Source organism: Hemicordylus capensis, chromosome 6 (genome assembly GCF_027244095.1).
Source record: "Hemicordylus capensis ecotype Gifberg chromosome 6, rHemCap1.1.pri, whole genome shotgun sequence".
Taxonomy (NCBI): Eukaryota; Metazoa; Chordata; class Lepidosauria; order Squamata; family Cordylidae; genus Hemicordylus; species Hemicordylus capensis.
In genome coordinates this window covers 49,763,344-49,779,811 of record NC_069662.1, presented here as the reverse complement: position 1 = coordinate 49,779,811, position 16,468 = coordinate 49,763,344, and the positions used below count along the sequence as shown (strand labels likewise).

The following is a 16,468-nucleotide window of genomic DNA, read 5'->3' as shown; positions in this document are numbered from 1 at the left end:
TTGCTAATATCTTATGAACACACTTATTTCCCAGAAGAGATGTACATACCACAGTTTTAACTTTTTAATTTTTTTTAATCATTTTTTCCTTTTTTTATAAGCACACATTTGTGCTTTGGCCAACAGAATCAAGACATTAAACAAAGATCAGCTTCTCTGAAGAAAAGCGTTTCTATATAACAAGGACATTACACAGCTTGAAGCAGGAAAAGAAATATTTACAAAATACAAGGTGGATTTTTTTGTGGATTTTTCCTTTATAACGCTAAGAGGGTTATTCAGAATTTTCAACCTTATAAATAGAAAAGCACTTAATGCAGAGGGATATGGTAGCATTGGGTTTTTCCTCTTTTTAAAGAAATTAAACTAGAACAGAACAAAAAAAAACATTAGGTAATGTTGAAAATTGTGAAAAAACCCCAACCATTAAGCAGTTTAGCTACTATTTCATTACGATTACAAAATGGGGGGGGGGGAGTCTTTCCTTTTTTGGTGATGTGATTAATACAGAAGACAGGCGCAATGCTAACAACTGGACAGGGACCAACAGCCACACCGCTAGGGTCAGAAAAACATCATACAGATGAATTGGTGTGTAGAATCGGGGGGGTCACTGGGGACAGGAGGTGATGGCAGTGGTCTCTTTAAATTAAAAAAGGAAGAAAAAAACCAACCATAAACCTGTTGAGTTTGGTGATAGCCCCAGAAGCTCTAATAAAGTGTTGGGGGGGCCCCCACAAACTGAGCATTTTGTTTTTGCGTGTGTGTGTGTGTGTGTGTGTAAATGGAGTTGAGCTGAGCAGTAGTGGTGAAAAACAAAGTCCTATCTTTCTCTGGAAAAGAAACATTTAAGTCCTCAAACATGCCTTAAAATTGGAAGATGCAATCTTAGCAGTGCACAGACTACATACTTTAGAGGGTGGAAGAAACACGCACACTGAAATTATACTACTCTAAATAAATATGGCTTGTGAGTATGGGGTAGTAAGCTGTTAAATCCAGTGATATTCCTCTCAGTGTTTAAGGCTGAACACGACTATATTGCAATCTAGCAACAGCAGATTTATAACCTGCTGCAACTTCTAATTGGCTGAGGATAAAATAAAGAGGTGTAGGTGGTTTAATAATAGTTGGTGAAGCGGGGGGTGGGTGGGTTTACAAATCACACCCAGCACAAAGGACATCCAAGTATTTCCATCATGGAAAACTCCTTCTGAAATGGTGAGCTGATGGCCCTTTTCCTGCTCTCAACTACTATCAAAAAATAACCCTAAGAAGCAGAATAGGATCTGAAAAAACAAATCCCAAAAACCAAATCCTGAATAAAATGGATCCCCAAAAATCATATCCATGTGGATGGGAAATTGCCTTTTCTTGCAACAACCAAGAACACTTCCTCTTAACATGGGTAGATGGTCTCAAAAGCAGCAACAAACAGCAGGAAGGATTAATGAAGCACAAGGTGAGAGAACTGGAAGGGAAGAGCTCCCTGGGGGTCATGAGAGGAAAACCATCCCTTTTGGATACAGCTTAGAGAACTGAGTGACTGAAGATTTGCATTGCAAGTGCTTTCTAGTGCCAGTGTGGCCCATGAGTAGAACAGATAGTGAAGGGAGGCAGTATTCAGAAGACGTCACTTTTCACCACTAATTTTGCTCCACTAAAATATTTGGGGAGGGGAAGGGCACAGTGATGTTGGTAGGTGAGGAGAACAGACACCAAAACAGATGAAGAAAAAAAGAGAGAGAGAAAAGAAGTACCCTTTCACCCAAGGACAAAGTCCAGGGTCAATTAGCCAGCTTCACTCTCCTTTCTGAGGAGTGTACACCTAAGCAGGGGGAAGGGGAGACAAGTTTGCTCTCCTCACCAGACCACATACCACTGGTTAAGGTGTGTGTGACAAGGAAACATGGAAAGAAAGGAAAGGGGGGAAAAACAGTTTCTAAACTCCTTAAATTCACTAAAAACTGTGAAAATTCCCGGCAGGATGTTTGAATATCAAACGCAGATTTCGGAAGCTTTTAATGCCAAGAGTTAGTTTGGTGGATTGCTTTTTGTATTCATCTTCCTGTCCATCTCTTATCTGTGGGCCGGCCGCTGAACTGTGGCCACTGCCCCTGGATTCCGGTTCTTGAGACAAGCAAGGGTGGGAGAGGTGGGTGCCCCATCTGTTTCTCGGGAGGGTTTGCCGCCAGACGTGCGCCGTGTGCATCGTGATGACCGGTCCTGTGGGTCTGACTGGTCCTCACATTCTGTCTTGGGGTTGTAGGACAATGGAAAGCTCCGCCGTTCCCAGGGCTGTACAGTCTGAGGCGCAGAACATGGCTGGTTAGTAGAGTTTTAACATACAACTGCTTGCCCTGCCATGCATTCTTTTTTTATTTATTACATTTCTAGACTGCCCCATCCAAAGGCTCGGTGTACAAGTTTAACATACATAAAAACAAACACCATTTAAAACACACTGCTTAAAACAATATAAAAGTTTTAAAATAATTCAGAACAATTTGAAACCAATTAAAATACTTAAAAACAATTTAAAAACCTTGGAAGACCAAACAAGTTTTTAGGGCTCCCTTAAAGGCCAACAGCGAGCCTAAACTGCGCATATCTGCCGGGGGTGCATTCTATAGCCCAGGAGCATCTACAGAGGAGGCCCAGTTCTGGGTCACCACCAGACGTACTGGTGGGAACTGGAGAAGGACCTCTCCAGATGACCACAACATGTGATGGGGATCAGATAGAAGAAGGTGCTCTTTAAGGTAACCCGGACCCAAGCCATTTCAGGCCTTTAAAGGTAATAGCCAGCATTTTGCCCAGAAACATATCAGCAGCCTGTGCAACTGCTTTAAAACAGGCATAATATGGTATCTCTGGGTTACCCCAGAGACCAGTCTGGCTGCTGCATTTTAAACTAACTGAAGTTTCCGAACTACATACAAAGGCAGCCCCACGTAGAGCGCATTGCAGTAGTCAAGACTGGAGGTTACCAGCTGATGCACCACTGTTTTGAGATAGTCCTCTTCAAGGAATGGTCGCAGCTGTCGAATCAGCTGAAGCTGATGGAAAGCACTCCTGGCCATAGCCTCCACCTGAGATACCAGGGTGAGGCCTGGACCCAAGAGCACTCCCAAGCTGCGTACCTGTTTCTTCTGGGGGAGTGTAGCCCCATCCAGCACAGGAAGATCTAACTCATCCCTCAAATTCTGATTTGTTTAGGCTGACATACAGATTTTCCAGAGAACTGAAGGAGGTTTGAAAGAGGGATTGCTGCTATGGTACACACCCTCACTTATTTTTGCCTCTTATAAGTTTTAAACATTTGTATTGCTTGTTTCTAAGATCTTCCAAACTGATTTGACAAGAAACAAGCAAGACAAAATGCATGTACAATTAGAAACAGTGCAATGCTTCAAATTAATTAGTCTTCTTAAAAATGACTGTCTCTAATCTCCACCGTTTACTTTATTGTTGTGAGTAGAGCAATATTAACATTATTAACAGAGTGCATTCAGAAAATAGTGAGTTTTGCTTCTAGTCTAGGTACTGTTCAATGAGAAAGGCTTTAATTCCAGATAACACTTTATTTCCTACAGTGCTGATGGTACTGCTTTTGAATGTCCCCTCCCTAATTTCAACCGGCAAAATATCAGACATGATACCGCAGGTTGCAGCATCTTGCAGGTCACTCAATCTCTGATACTACATGTATCTGTAATTATTGTTCAGCATGCTTATGGCATTTGAAACATATAAATACCTTCATTTTATTTTTAAAAAGGGAAATCTTTTGTGCTAACAAAAGCTGAATGTTGTTCGTTTTGTGACTTTAAAAAACAAAGTTTAAATAAGATACATAAATAAGTATTGTATGTATCTGAAAACTTTACATCTCTACATTTAAGACACCTGAGACCCATTATTTGTGACATGACAGGCAATTTGGATCCTTACATATACTTTAGACTACAAGAATGGAGGCCCACATTTTCTGAGGCTACCTTACAGGGTACTACCTTACTTGCAGCTTTGATTACTTTTTGAAAGAAATCAAGTATTCAGTTCTTGAGAGGAATTACTCCCAGATCAATGCCAGTGGAATTATTGTCTGTTTTGATTTCTCTTAGCGTCAGTTTCTGTCCAGGAAGGAAATCTGCACCCCAACCACAAGCATCATAGAAACCTTATCATCTGAAGAAAGGTTTCCTCCTTTCTGTTCACTGCCTTAAATGAGTTTACTGATCTGCAAGAAGACCAGCCAGGGTTTCCTAAAGTAGATGAAAAGCAAGCAATGCTAAGCACACTAACAGAATGCAACTTAAAACTCACCTGTTCATCAAGGCCAGATTCTGGTGTGGAACAACGTGTATCCTCAGTGGACAGGTGCCGCATGGAGTCCCGGGACAGAGGGGTGTGGGGGCCAGAGAACAGATCAGGGCTGATGGGACTGCGTGGAGAATAGGCGTGGGAGAAGTCAGAATGGGAGTGGCAGTTGCCAACATCGGGAGATGCTGGCTGTGGGGTAGATGGGTTCCCCATCTGTGGGGTTGTCCGTCCATCTGTTGATCTGTAAGATCTGAAATTAAAATACATATTTTTATTTCAAAGCAGCCATTTGTGAACATTGAACGCCACATTTGAGAGGTTCTAGTCAGAATCAGAAGTACCCAAAGGCAATCCAATCTAATCCACTGGTATATGGCAGGACTGGCAACCACCAGCATGCCCCCCCACCTCAACACTCAATATTCCAGAATAGTTTGTCGCACAAGCAAAGTGCAGTGCTCATCAGATGCCATGAAAACAGATGGCTCAAGGCAACCACTGCTTGCCACTGGCCAGCCACACTCGCTCTATACTTGCCACTCAACTCCATGCTTTGCTATTGAAAAAAGTCCAATTCTGCAATTGGAAAAAGTTATGGAAATCCGGAATCAACTGAACTGATGAAAACTGTCACATAGGGAGTGATAATGCAAAGAACAAAAACCAGTTGTTGCTGCTGGAATCTGAGGATCTCAATACACAGAAGTACATATGAGAGAAGCTAGCCCTTAAGGTAATCTTCCACTCTGCCTGTTATATTTGCGCTTGGATGCTTCCTCATCTCCTACTCAATACATCCAAGACTGAACTTTTCAACTTTCCCTCCAAGTTCTCCTCTCCTTTTGTACTCTCTTTATCCATCATCACCCTCCATCCTGTTAAACGGGCATGAACCCCAGTCCTTTTCCTTTGCTCAGTCTGGCACAAACTGGGCAGAAAACACTACTTTTTAAATTAAGCCTTTTAAAATTTAAACCAATTTTTAAATTCCTCTTTGATAAAATGCTTTGATTAAAAAGTGAACCTATATACTTTTAATTTAAGAAATGGATTAAAGCTGAAAGCGATCGTAATGAAGAATTATAGTTTCTAATTATATACTGTGAACATGGTTAATAGCAGCAATAGATGGAGATGAAAGATAACAGACCTGAGCAGCCCCCTGACACCTTCCCCCTACAAGTTTGCGTACAGAGAGTGTATCGGGCCCTAACCCCTCTCTAAAAGTGCAGAAAGTCATAATAGAGGATTGTTGGAGTGGAGTAGAATCTGGGTGAGGAGGAGTCTGGAGATAAATACAAGGAGGGAAAGAGAGTAGAAAGTGAAAGTCAGTGAAAGCAAAACATTTGAACAGAATATTCCCGCAGTCTTGAGACAGAAGTTTCTGATTCTGCAGGTATTGGTACAATCAGACGGCTGTCTGGCGACAGTGCTTGTCCTCGTAATATAGTGTGACAAAAATATCCCTCATATATCCTTGATTAACCAGTTGCATTGAAGAGAGTTCACCTCTCAATGACTTTGCAAGTATCTGCTTCATTTAGCTTTGGTACTAAATAAAAAGACCAAACCATCGTTATCTTGCTTAATGTAGCTGCAAAAATTAATCTGAAAAAATGGCAAAATAAATCACTGCTTTATCATATGTAGTGCGTCCTTAAATTCTAAAAATGAAACCTACTAAAAGTGCATTATTGATTGTTAGACCCTTTATGGCACGCCCCATGATTAAACCTACTGATTTCATAGGACTAGAGATACATTTTAATTTTTTCTTCAGCAACTTGAAAATTGTGGCCAGGTGTTCCTAGTAGTCTTTGCTCCTTAGTTGTCCCAATGTAAACATACCTGTTTAGCCAGGCTTTTAAGCTTATAGTTTTGAAGCTTCAGGTGTTAAGAGTTTTAATGGTTGTTTTTAAACTGTGAACCACCCAGGGACCTTTTTTTTTATGGGGCGGTATTTATTTTTATTTATCATATTTCTGTATTGCCTGATATGTACATCTCTAGGCAGTGTACAAAACTGAAAATATAAAAAAGCAAAAAGGTATAGAAATGTACGAAATAATAAACAAACTAACAATATGTGAGCACACAATACAATTCCAGTTCTAATGGGGAGAAGACCAAACTCATGTCTTCTTGCGAGAGCATATCCGAGAGAGAACTCTTCTGGCCTGTCAGCCAAAGAAGCACCACTGATGTACCTGCACTCAACCAATGTCTCCGAGGTGTGGAGACAATCAGAGGCAGCGGGAAGTGGAAAGGGGCTGACAACCACCAGGCTTCCCTGCCATGCACGAAGCCTAGGGCAGGCATAGCAGGGGTGCTTCCAGCTCATTGGCCAAAGAAGCACCCTAAGCATTGGTGTACCCACCCTTGGTTTTGTGTGCAGTGGGTAAGTGGGTGGCTGTTGGCCTGCCTCCCTCTCTGCAAAGCTAGGTGGTCATCAGCCCCTGTCCGTGGCCCTGACCACCCCAAGGCCTCAAACTGTTATTTTAATAGACTGGACAAAGCAAATCCACTCTGAGTGCAGAGTCACACTGCTTTTATATCTCCCCTTTCAACAAATCAGTGCAAACTCATTGTCTCGACCTTGAAAACCCTCCCTGAAAACCTGCCCCCTTTGATCTCTGCTGACATATCCTGAAATAATCCCCATTCCTGATCTTTGCTGCTCCACCCTCAGCTACACACATATATTTTACCAGCTCAAATGATTTTGTTCTTTCTTACTACTGCTCCCTGGGCCTGGAACTGGGTCCTAGAACACCTAGAACACCTGGGTCCTAGAACACCTGAATTATACTATCTCTCTTTTCTTTCTTTCAAATTCCACCTTTTCCCTGAAGTCTTTGGCATAACCTCTTAATCCCTGCACCCTACTGTAACCAAGTCGGAGTATGTGTAACGGACAAATGCATATTCTTCTCCCTGCTTCCATCTCCCTCCTTTTCCTCTGCTACCTTCCCCAAGGTGAATTTCAGGTTGTAAGCACCTCAGGGCAGGGACTCGTCATCTTATAGCTTGCAGTGTTCCACGCACATTAATGGCAGCACAATATTACTACTAATGGTACCCTGCCTCCAATTCATGTAGAAAAGTGGTCAATACAAGCAGTGAATGGTGTCCACAAAATATTCTCCAAGGACAGTGTCAGTTAACTTAGCCACCATGTTCTGGACCAACTGGTCTCTCTCAGTCTGAAGTAAAGGTTTAGGTATTTTTGAGTTGCAGAGCTGCCCCCTCTATTGCCTCTACTTACTGCATTCATGCCCCCTCCCCCAAACCCCCCAGATATTCCCCACACTCAGCGGACTGGTATGACAATACTGAGATGGTGAAGAGCAGCCCTATCAAAGCATGTGGCTCTTTAAACATTTAAACAGTGTTTAAGCAGCAGCCAGCCTTACCTGCTACCCCGCCGCTGAGGAGGCATACTTGTGCTCCACAGCCACCGTGCCCGCTCCATCTCCTCACACTTGGCATGGAGAGTGGCAAAGGCTGCATCGGATAGGTCCTCAATCTAGAAGAGCAAGTGCATGAAGTTAATGTTGGACTGGTCCCCTCAAGCTTCACAGATTGGTAGGGTGCTCTCATCACACGACAGGGCACGTCACAAAGATGCTGGACAGCTCCCCAAGAAGGGGAATCATTCAGACAACTGCTCAAGTCTCTCGGAGTGCTTATTTGAGGTCATCTGCATGGATTAGGACTGATTCATCCTGTTCAAAATCTATCTTGACCACACAACAAACCCCAAAAGCATGACAGCTTGCCCATGAGAACAGCCTTCCCTCTTCTCTCTTGCAGCAGGATCAATATTTAGGGAGTGATAGGATGCAACACAAAAAGGTCTCCATCTGGAGTGAAAATCTGGCCAATCAGCTATGCTAGGAATTCACTGCCATTAGCTGGCCGAGAGTAGTTAAAACAGATACTCTCCTCCTCCTCCCCTGGACTTTCCACAAAGTACACGGGTATTCTGTTTGTGACTGTACTTAATAGAACTCAAGGAGCAGTGATTCCCATATTGCTTAATATGAAGGGGGGAGGGGGTTGTTTCTGTACATACTGTGCCTGATCATTTCACGAACTTCAGGTACTGCTATTCACTTTTCCAGCAACTTAAGACTAAACATGTTTTTATCCAAGGAAAGCCAAATTTTGTATGTGAAATTTTTACACATGTATTCTACACACACTGGACTACCTCAAACACATTTCGTTTCATCAGAATTTGGATTTTGTTGTTGCTGGTGCGAGGAGCAGCACACAGTTGCAAACAAGGAGATGCAAGTATAGATGAAGGACACTGTGCACAACAAAGAAGGGACAGGACACACAAGTCCAGTTCCCTCCACCAAAAAAAGCCTTTTCAATATGTTGCCTGCATCTCTATTATTTTTTCATAAGGACTAGCAACTTCAGAGCAGTGGGCTTTTTAAAAAAAGCTAAAATCTCCACCCACCCCAGTGCATAATCTGCTTTAGGAATCATATTCTACTCAGAAGACAAGAAGTTGAACTTATACTATAACAGGTAACAGCGGGGGGTGGGGGGGTGGGAGAAGAAGCCAAATGATTTTAAAGTGACGAATCATCCCCTGATTAAAGTTCCTGAAACTCACCTCTCCTAAGATTAGATTTATATTCAGCTGCATTCGGAAAAAATATTCAATTTTTTAAAAAGAGCCCACACCCCAATGAGATTAAATCTGACCATGTAAGGGTGCATTCCCAAGAAAGCTTGAAAGGAGAACGGCAAAGTCCAGCATGTGGTGACTTCCTCCCCATTATGAAACCATCACATAATCCACACAAGCCTCACCTACTAGCAAGGAAGAAGCAGCCCAGTGCTATGCTGTATGCACGAGAAAACAATATTCTGATTGACATGAAAAGAGGATATTGCCATGCCAAAAAGTATGTTTGTAGTTCTCTTTAACTTCCTGGATTTATCAGAGAGGAAAGCATCGTCTCCTCTGGGCATCTTTCTGCCTTGTGCATCCCCTTCAACCACCAACATAGCACTGCCAGATGCAAGGCTGCCTGGCTCTTCAAGACTGCCTGAGCCTTTGGGATTCTAGAAGACTTTTAGCTCTGAGCCCTTTGGGTTGTGCTCATATGCTCCTTGCTTGGGCACCTTTAGCTTGGCTTTTTTCTGCTCAGCATACAGAGGCTGCAAACTGTGGACATTCTGACGCCTCACTGAATTCCGAAGAACCAGTGCTACTGAAGCCAGCAGACTTTAGGAGGGACGGGGGACCTCTCTCCACAACAGGCAGAGCTTTTTCACCAGCAAACAACTCTTAGCTACGACTTCTTAACTGTGGCCCTCCCCAAGACAAGCCAGATAAATCTGATGACCAGATGGCTGAAGAATTTGTCCCTACACTCGGTGTACCTTTTGAAAAGGCAACAGCAGACACAGGACAGTACAACTCTGCTTTGCATTCACCTCCAGCAAGAGTTCTGGGCAGGGGCTCCCATCTCCAGCAGCCCTTTAAGTTTCCACAGAGAACGTCACTGGCCTGCCTGAGAGAGATCCCTTCCTTGGAAGCAGGAGCAGAGTAGATGTTTGCATTGACCATGTTATGACGGTGGGAGGGAGAATCACCACAGGCTGCATTTTGCCGTTTTCCTTCCTCCCTCTTGTTGCATCGAGGGGAGAGAACAAAGAGTGACTGCTGTTCTTGCTCTTTAGGATAGTTAGCTCTTTTGTCTGTGCATGCACAGATCTCTTATGTGGGATTGCACAGAGGCCACCAAGGAGTACCATCATAATTACCTCTTCGTTGTCTTCATCTGGGTTCACCTTCACAGCACTGACATCTACAACACGCCAGCTGCAACACAGGCCAATGAAAGAGTCAGTCAAGGGAGGCCACTACTGCCAGAAGGGCTGGGCAAACAGAAATGACCTCGGGAAATCCTATCATAAGCAGTGCTCTGGTTATGGGGGACAGTATTTAATCTGTGGCTGCCTTCGGACAGAATGCCAAACTGGAGGCAACCATGCCAGAGGTTCAGATCTGTGGTCGTCTGAATGCATGAAGCCGTGGTTTAATCACCGAACCGTGGGCCGGTTTTCGCCCCCAACCTGGAGTCCGGAAGCAGTATCATGTCATCTGGATTCTGCTGCTGTGTAAAACAGTAGGAAGCTCCTCCCTCTCTCTTTGATTGGCTGCTGTGATTTTCTTTCATGAGAAGGAGGAAGCCTGCAGCACAGCCAGTTCCTGCAGATTGGCATTGTCTGGGAGTACAGCAAGGGGAATGGGGGCAAACTGTGGGTCCTTTGGACACACGGTTTTCCATTATGTGTTAAGGTGGCCTATAAGACTTGTAACACTTTTGCCTCCATGGAGCTCAGGGCATCCTACACGGGAATATCCCCATTTATCCTCGCAATCACTCAGAAAGCAGGTGAGGTTTAGACAGCAATGTTCCCAAGGCCATTCAATTAACTTAATGGTCAAGGAGGAGTTTGGTCTTGGTTCAACTTCATCGGTTAACTCCAATGAACAGCACCATTAGCAGAGATCTCATGCAAGGTTGTTACAAATGTAATACTGCCCGAGGAAGGCCTCTGCCTGAAACACGCATTGGGTGTAATCAAGGTTTACAAGCATCTTGAGTCATGGTCTCTTTTTGTCAGCATTTAGTGGATACTTCTTGCTTTTTCTGTACATGCTAGTGCACACAACATCCCTAACCCACCTCCTTTATTTATTTAATAAATAAATAAATAAATAAATAAATCTCTTTATTATCCTTTAAATCCCCCTCCTCCCCTGAAGCTTGCAATAAGATTGCATTCTGATCCTTACATTAGCCAAGCTACCATCATCCTAAACATTTCTCTCTTGTTGGAAATGCAGCCACTGCCTTTGCTATGTAGTGATGAAAGAGATCACCCTGAACTGTAGGGAACTCTAAAAGGCGTCTTACATATGTATAGGCACAGCCTCTCCATGGGTGTGCCTATTCCGAAGCCCTTGACATTTTATGCCACAGCGCTCCCCCTATACCCCACTCCAATATGGCTGGCACACTATCCTTTAGATAACTGAGCAGGATGGGCAATCTGAACTCAACCTTCAAAGCAGCCACGAGTCCAGGCTTGCTAGACTATCCATCAAGATTTGGGGGAACAGGGTGAGCGTGGAAATGTAAGGTGTCTGACCATACCTTGGAGTGAGGATTTCCTTGTACTGCAGTTTTTCTACACGGGTTGTTGCAGCAACAGACATAGGGATGACAATGTTGTTAATGTCAAAAGAGCTTTCCCCTCGCCGCCTCCTTGGTTGCTGCTCCAAACAAAAACAGAACAGAAAATAAGCAATTCCAAGACCAGACTGGGATTCTAGGCAAGGAGGTCCCATTCTATTGCTCCCCCCCCTCTCTCCTTCCTCTGAACAAGGCCAACTGGCTGCCCCAGAAGTTAGCTAACACACTAGCTGGCGCTTGCATTCTCTGCCTTCAAGCCAAATCCTCAAAAAATTGTTCCCATCCCATCTGGTAGGAACTCTAAGAAAGATAAAAAGCAATCCTGCATTGTGGAGGTGAATGAGGTGACAGCTCATTCACTGCAGTTAATACACCAATTACATTGCCTTTAAAATACCTCTGTTTTTGGCCCATCCCTGTGTCTTTGCGAGTCTGTTGAAGTAACTGATTATCCTGGGATAAGAGCTCCTGGAACCTATATGACCTCAAATTTATTTAATTGTTCAAGGGGTCAGAGGTTGAAGAGAGTCTATCACCACTGGCAAGTTCGTAACTCCTGAATCACTTTGTTCACCTCAGGATAAGTGATCACATAAACAGTAGCAGGTTTATCATCCCAGGTTAGCAAACTTCATAGCTCTGTTTTATTATTTACTTATTTTATTTAGAGTGTGAGTGTGAGTGTGTGTGAGTGTGAGTGTGTGTGTGTGTATACACTGCCCACTATTGAAGTCTCTATGACCTGCCACATGAGCCAAGGGAGTGAAGCAACAGATTGTGGTCAAGAGACCCTGGATTTCCTTGCTTGTGGAGACAGGTTATCAAGTCTTGAGATGACTTCTGAATGCATCCAATACACTTGGAAGAAAGAGCATTCAGCAGAAGGGAGTAGGTGCAGGGTGGAGAGCAGGGGTGAGGAGCACACATGCCTTACTTACAGTGTCTCTCTCTCTCTCTCTCTCTCTCTCACACACACACACACACACACACACACACACACACACACACACACGCACAAAGACACAAGACACTCTTGAGGGAAAGAATTATCTAGGCCACTATTCCCGGGGGGGTGAGGTGGAAAAGAGAGGAATGAGAACACAACACTACCTTCCACTGCCCCTACTGAAATCTTTACGGATTTCTCCCCAAATCCCACAAAGTGTGAACATTTAAGATGTCCTCCTAAGTGGAATTCTTTTTCAAGTAAACAGGAACTCTGACAAGGGTAACTGAAAAAACACTAAGCCTCCACCTGAATTTTCTAATCAGCCACACAGAGCCATGTCCATTTTAACCCTGAAACTCATCTTCTTAAAAGCACTGAGTTGCAACCATGTCTACAAAACTGTACACTCCTGAAAGCAAAAATCCTACCTCTTCCATACCTCTCACTCTTCTGAATCTCAACATTTCTAATCGTTTTCCTATACCTCTTCAAATATCCATAGCAACAGAATGCTTTTTGATATATCCAGTGCCTCGGCTCACCTCACACATGAAGTTAACAGCATGGGCCGGCACATCTGGCAATGCTGCATTTCCCCCAACACTTCACTGTAATCTCTTAACATCCTCTTTGGTTATACCATCTGTACATCAATGTGCAATTTACTTCTCCAGCAAAGACACAAAGTGTTATCACTGACAGCAGTCCCACAGTTGTAAGTCTCCTTGGTCCAGCCCAAGTTGTTTCCCAAAGCACTGTTAAGATCTGTCTTCCAATTTCAGCTGTCTTTTGGTGACAGGGCTAAAAAAGGAGGGGAATTTCACCATATCTTCTGTTGCCAGTGGATTTCACATTGAATTATATTCTTGGTTTAGAACCAAGAATTGAGAATTTCCCCCCCTCCTTGCTCTAAGGCAGGCCTGCTCAACTTCGGCCCTCCTGCAGATGTTGGCCTACAACTCCCATAATCCCTGGCCATTGGCTACTGTGGCTGGGGATTATGGGAGTTGTGGTCCAAAAACAGCTCCCCCAGCTGTTGAGCAGGCCTGCCTTAGAGCAAGTATGGATCACAGTACATCTTGATCTAATTTTACCCTTGAGACAACCCTGGGAGCTAGGCTTGTCCAAAGTCATCTTTTTAAAAACGTTATGGAAATATAGGGGAAACTTGAGCCTGAATATTTCCTCCCTCTCATTTTAAGTTACTGTCTACATTTGAGGAACCATTAAATTGCAGTAAGTTAGAAATGCAATACTAAATACTACTAACACCACATTTAGATCTGAAACATTCATGGTGGCTGCTCACGATTTACCATTGTCTTGGTGTCCTTCTTCCCCACCTCAATATAAGTAAAGTGGATAAAAACTGAAGACAGGCACCAGATGCCAGTAAAACTACACTTTAATCACAAGATGACAGATTTGATGGGAGAGGTATTGCACAGATATTGGGAGATGTAACGGACCTCATTACAGGCCAGTAATGGAGGACAGCAGGATTGTTACACACACAGAAATCCTAGCACTGATTGGCTAAACAGAAGTCACCTGACATGCAGCAGTGGGCCCCCACTTTAAACACCTGAGAGGGCCAGTGAGGCATGAACCAATAAGAACCTACTAGAAAAGAGTTGCTAACCTCTTGTCTCATGCTGACCTGAGATCCCCATCCCCATTTTTGCTGTCCTTTTATGGGTGATACAAATGGGGGAGGGCCACTTTTTGGTACAGAGGCATGAAACTACCATTAATTTCTCAGGGTGAACGGAGCTTACCATTCTTTTTATTTCTCTTTTATAGAACAACATGCTTCTGTTGGCAGCATCAGTGGGGTAAGTGCTGCTGCCTTTCTCTGTAGTTGGGTCCTGCCAGCTATCATTCTGTTCCTCCAAAAATGCACTGGGGAATAATGCGACATCACAATGTTGCTTCATTCCAGTGGGGAAGGAGTGGCAACTGACAGCAGCCAGTTACGAGGAAGAGGTTTGGTACATACATTTTTTTCAGTTTGCGATGCTCTGTTGTATTACGTATCAGGAGCCATTTCCCCCAAGTCATCTTCTGCTCAAAATGCGAAACAGGATTCTGCATGCACAGGGTGTCCAGCCAGTGCATGTGCAGGAGTTCTTTTGCGATTCAACCCTTACACACAATGAAGCTCCCATCAACTGCTGTGAAACCACATGACCAGATGACTTGGCCAAGCAGCCTTTTGTTTGGCAAGTAGCCATTTTATTTAGAGCAAGCCTTAATTGTTTTGTGCAAAATGTTTTATGTGGTCGGTGTCCCTGACATGTTTGTTTGGAAGAGCAGGGGCTGGGCGTTAATATCGAGGTGCCTTTGTGCCATGGCTAGGGCTCTGGGATGAGTGCAGGGCAAGTGAAATCAAACCACAGTTCTTCGGGCCGATGTGCTAATTCATGACATTATTATTTCACATGTGCCAACCTTATGAGCCTGGAAAGAATTCTTGGAGAATATAGAGATTTTTCTGAAGGAGAGAGCATGAAAATACCAAACCAAGCGGAGAGAGGTTCGCCCACCTCTAATTACTCCTGGAATCTTTCAAGCCTCGATTGCTTCCTAATTTAGTTTTCCTATTGGCTGGAGGCCCTATATAACCATTAAATGTGGCAGCCCAATCTCAGGACATTCTGCTGGCAACCTGCCACCTGCGGTTCAACCCAGCCTTTCCTCCCTTCAGCTAAAGATCACAACTTCATCAGGCACCTTTCCTTGCCAAGGTTCCTTTCACCTCCTCCTACTGACTGCCAGCCCAGGTCTTAAGCCCAGCTTACATCTGTTTTGTCATGTTATCTCCTCCCTCTCCGGACACCAGATGGATTTGATCCAACAGCTGGCTCCAAGTGGGCTACCAATTCTCAGCCTTGCTGCTAACACTGAAACCCAGATGAATAATGGCTGAAACCCAGAGAGAACATGCACGAATCCAGTTCACATCATATTCCCTATTGGGCAATCCTCCTTGGTGCAGCCCTCCTCAGGTACTTACCGATGCACTGGAGGTGCCCAGTGAACTTGTGCTGGCAGGGGTGGAGTTTTCTGAGGATGTGGACAGCTGCCGCACAATAGGATTGTGGGCTGTAGAGGCCATGGCGCTCGACAGGTAGCTGGGGCCTCCAACATCTGTGTGGTGCTTCAACACTGCACAAGAAGAGGGCAAAAAGAAGGTGAACTCAATGACGCCTCCACTGTCACACAAACCACTGCGCCAACCTGCAATACCAAGTGTTCTGTATGAAAGGACGACAGAGAGCACGAGAGAGGAACCTCCTTGGGCAGGATCTACTTCCCTGGAGGAGGAAGCTGTTAAAGCACTCAAGAAGAGAGAGACTGCAGCATCTGACACTGTGCCCCTTTAACTCCCCAGAAGCAGCAAGCACCCATCTCCGAAGCTGGAAGGGGACAAGAATGCGAAACCCAAGCTCTCCCCGGACAGACCTGGCTGTGGCCAGCCTACCTTCACTTCTCTCGGAGGAGCTGTCCCGTAATCGCTTTCTCTCATGAACTGGAGTCAGGATAAGCGAGCGCTCTGGCGCTCTCTCGGCCTTGGGAGCGGCCCTTAGATCGTCTAAGGGCTGCCTGTGTGCCTTGTCTGGCTCGGTTTTGTGAGGCGAGCAAGCTGAGGAGTGGAACAGAAAGAGAGCCATGAAAACGCCCTGCTTTCACCTCTCTTTCCTGGCCTGTGAAGAGCTGCCAAGTCACACAAGGGCCCCCAATGCAGAGATCCAGACAGACCCCAGGAGCTCATTTGAGTGCTGTGGCACATGACTGCTGGAATGATGCAGAGGCAACTGCCCCCCAGTGAGTAGCCCAGCAATAACCCACACTGACTCATGCTTTCTCCTGCTGCCGCCTACCTGTTCTTACAGGTATCATGTACAAATTCAGTTGCACTATACAGAGCTGCCTATCTCGCCCCTTTAGAACCGGGGGGGGG

The 16,468-nt window shown here is 44.5% G+C and overlaps 1 protein-coding gene across 5 annotated transcripts in view; it reads right to left on the bottom strand.

Moving 5' to 3' along the window:
* Nucleotides 1-54: 54 nt before the first annotated feature.
* The window catches only part of KANSL1 (KAT8 regulatory NSL complex subunit 1), a 232,729-nt gene continuing 216,315 nt past the window's right edge, over nt 55-16,468 (bottom strand). For 4 of the 5 annotated variants that reach the window (XM_053263249.1, XM_053263248.1, XM_053263247.1 and 1 more), the window contains 7 exons: nt 15,989-16,150; nt 15,521-15,672; nt 11,517-11,635; nt 10,117-10,174; nt 7,740-7,852; nt 4,330-4,576; nt 55-2,307 (listed from right to left, as the gene is read on the bottom strand). In XM_053263249.1, the coding sequence (XP_053119224.1) occupies nt 2,080-2,307; nt 4,330-4,576; nt 7,740-7,852; nt 10,117-10,174; nt 11,517-11,635; nt 15,521-15,672; nt 15,989-16,150 (1,079 nt within the window). In that variant the 3' untranslated portion in view covers nt 55-2,079. The remainder of the gene's footprint in view (nt 2,308-4,329; nt 4,577-7,739; nt 7,853-10,116; nt 10,175-11,516; nt 11,636-15,520; nt 15,673-15,988; nt 16,151-16,468) is intronic. The other variant, XM_053263250.1, reaches the window with a different exon arrangement.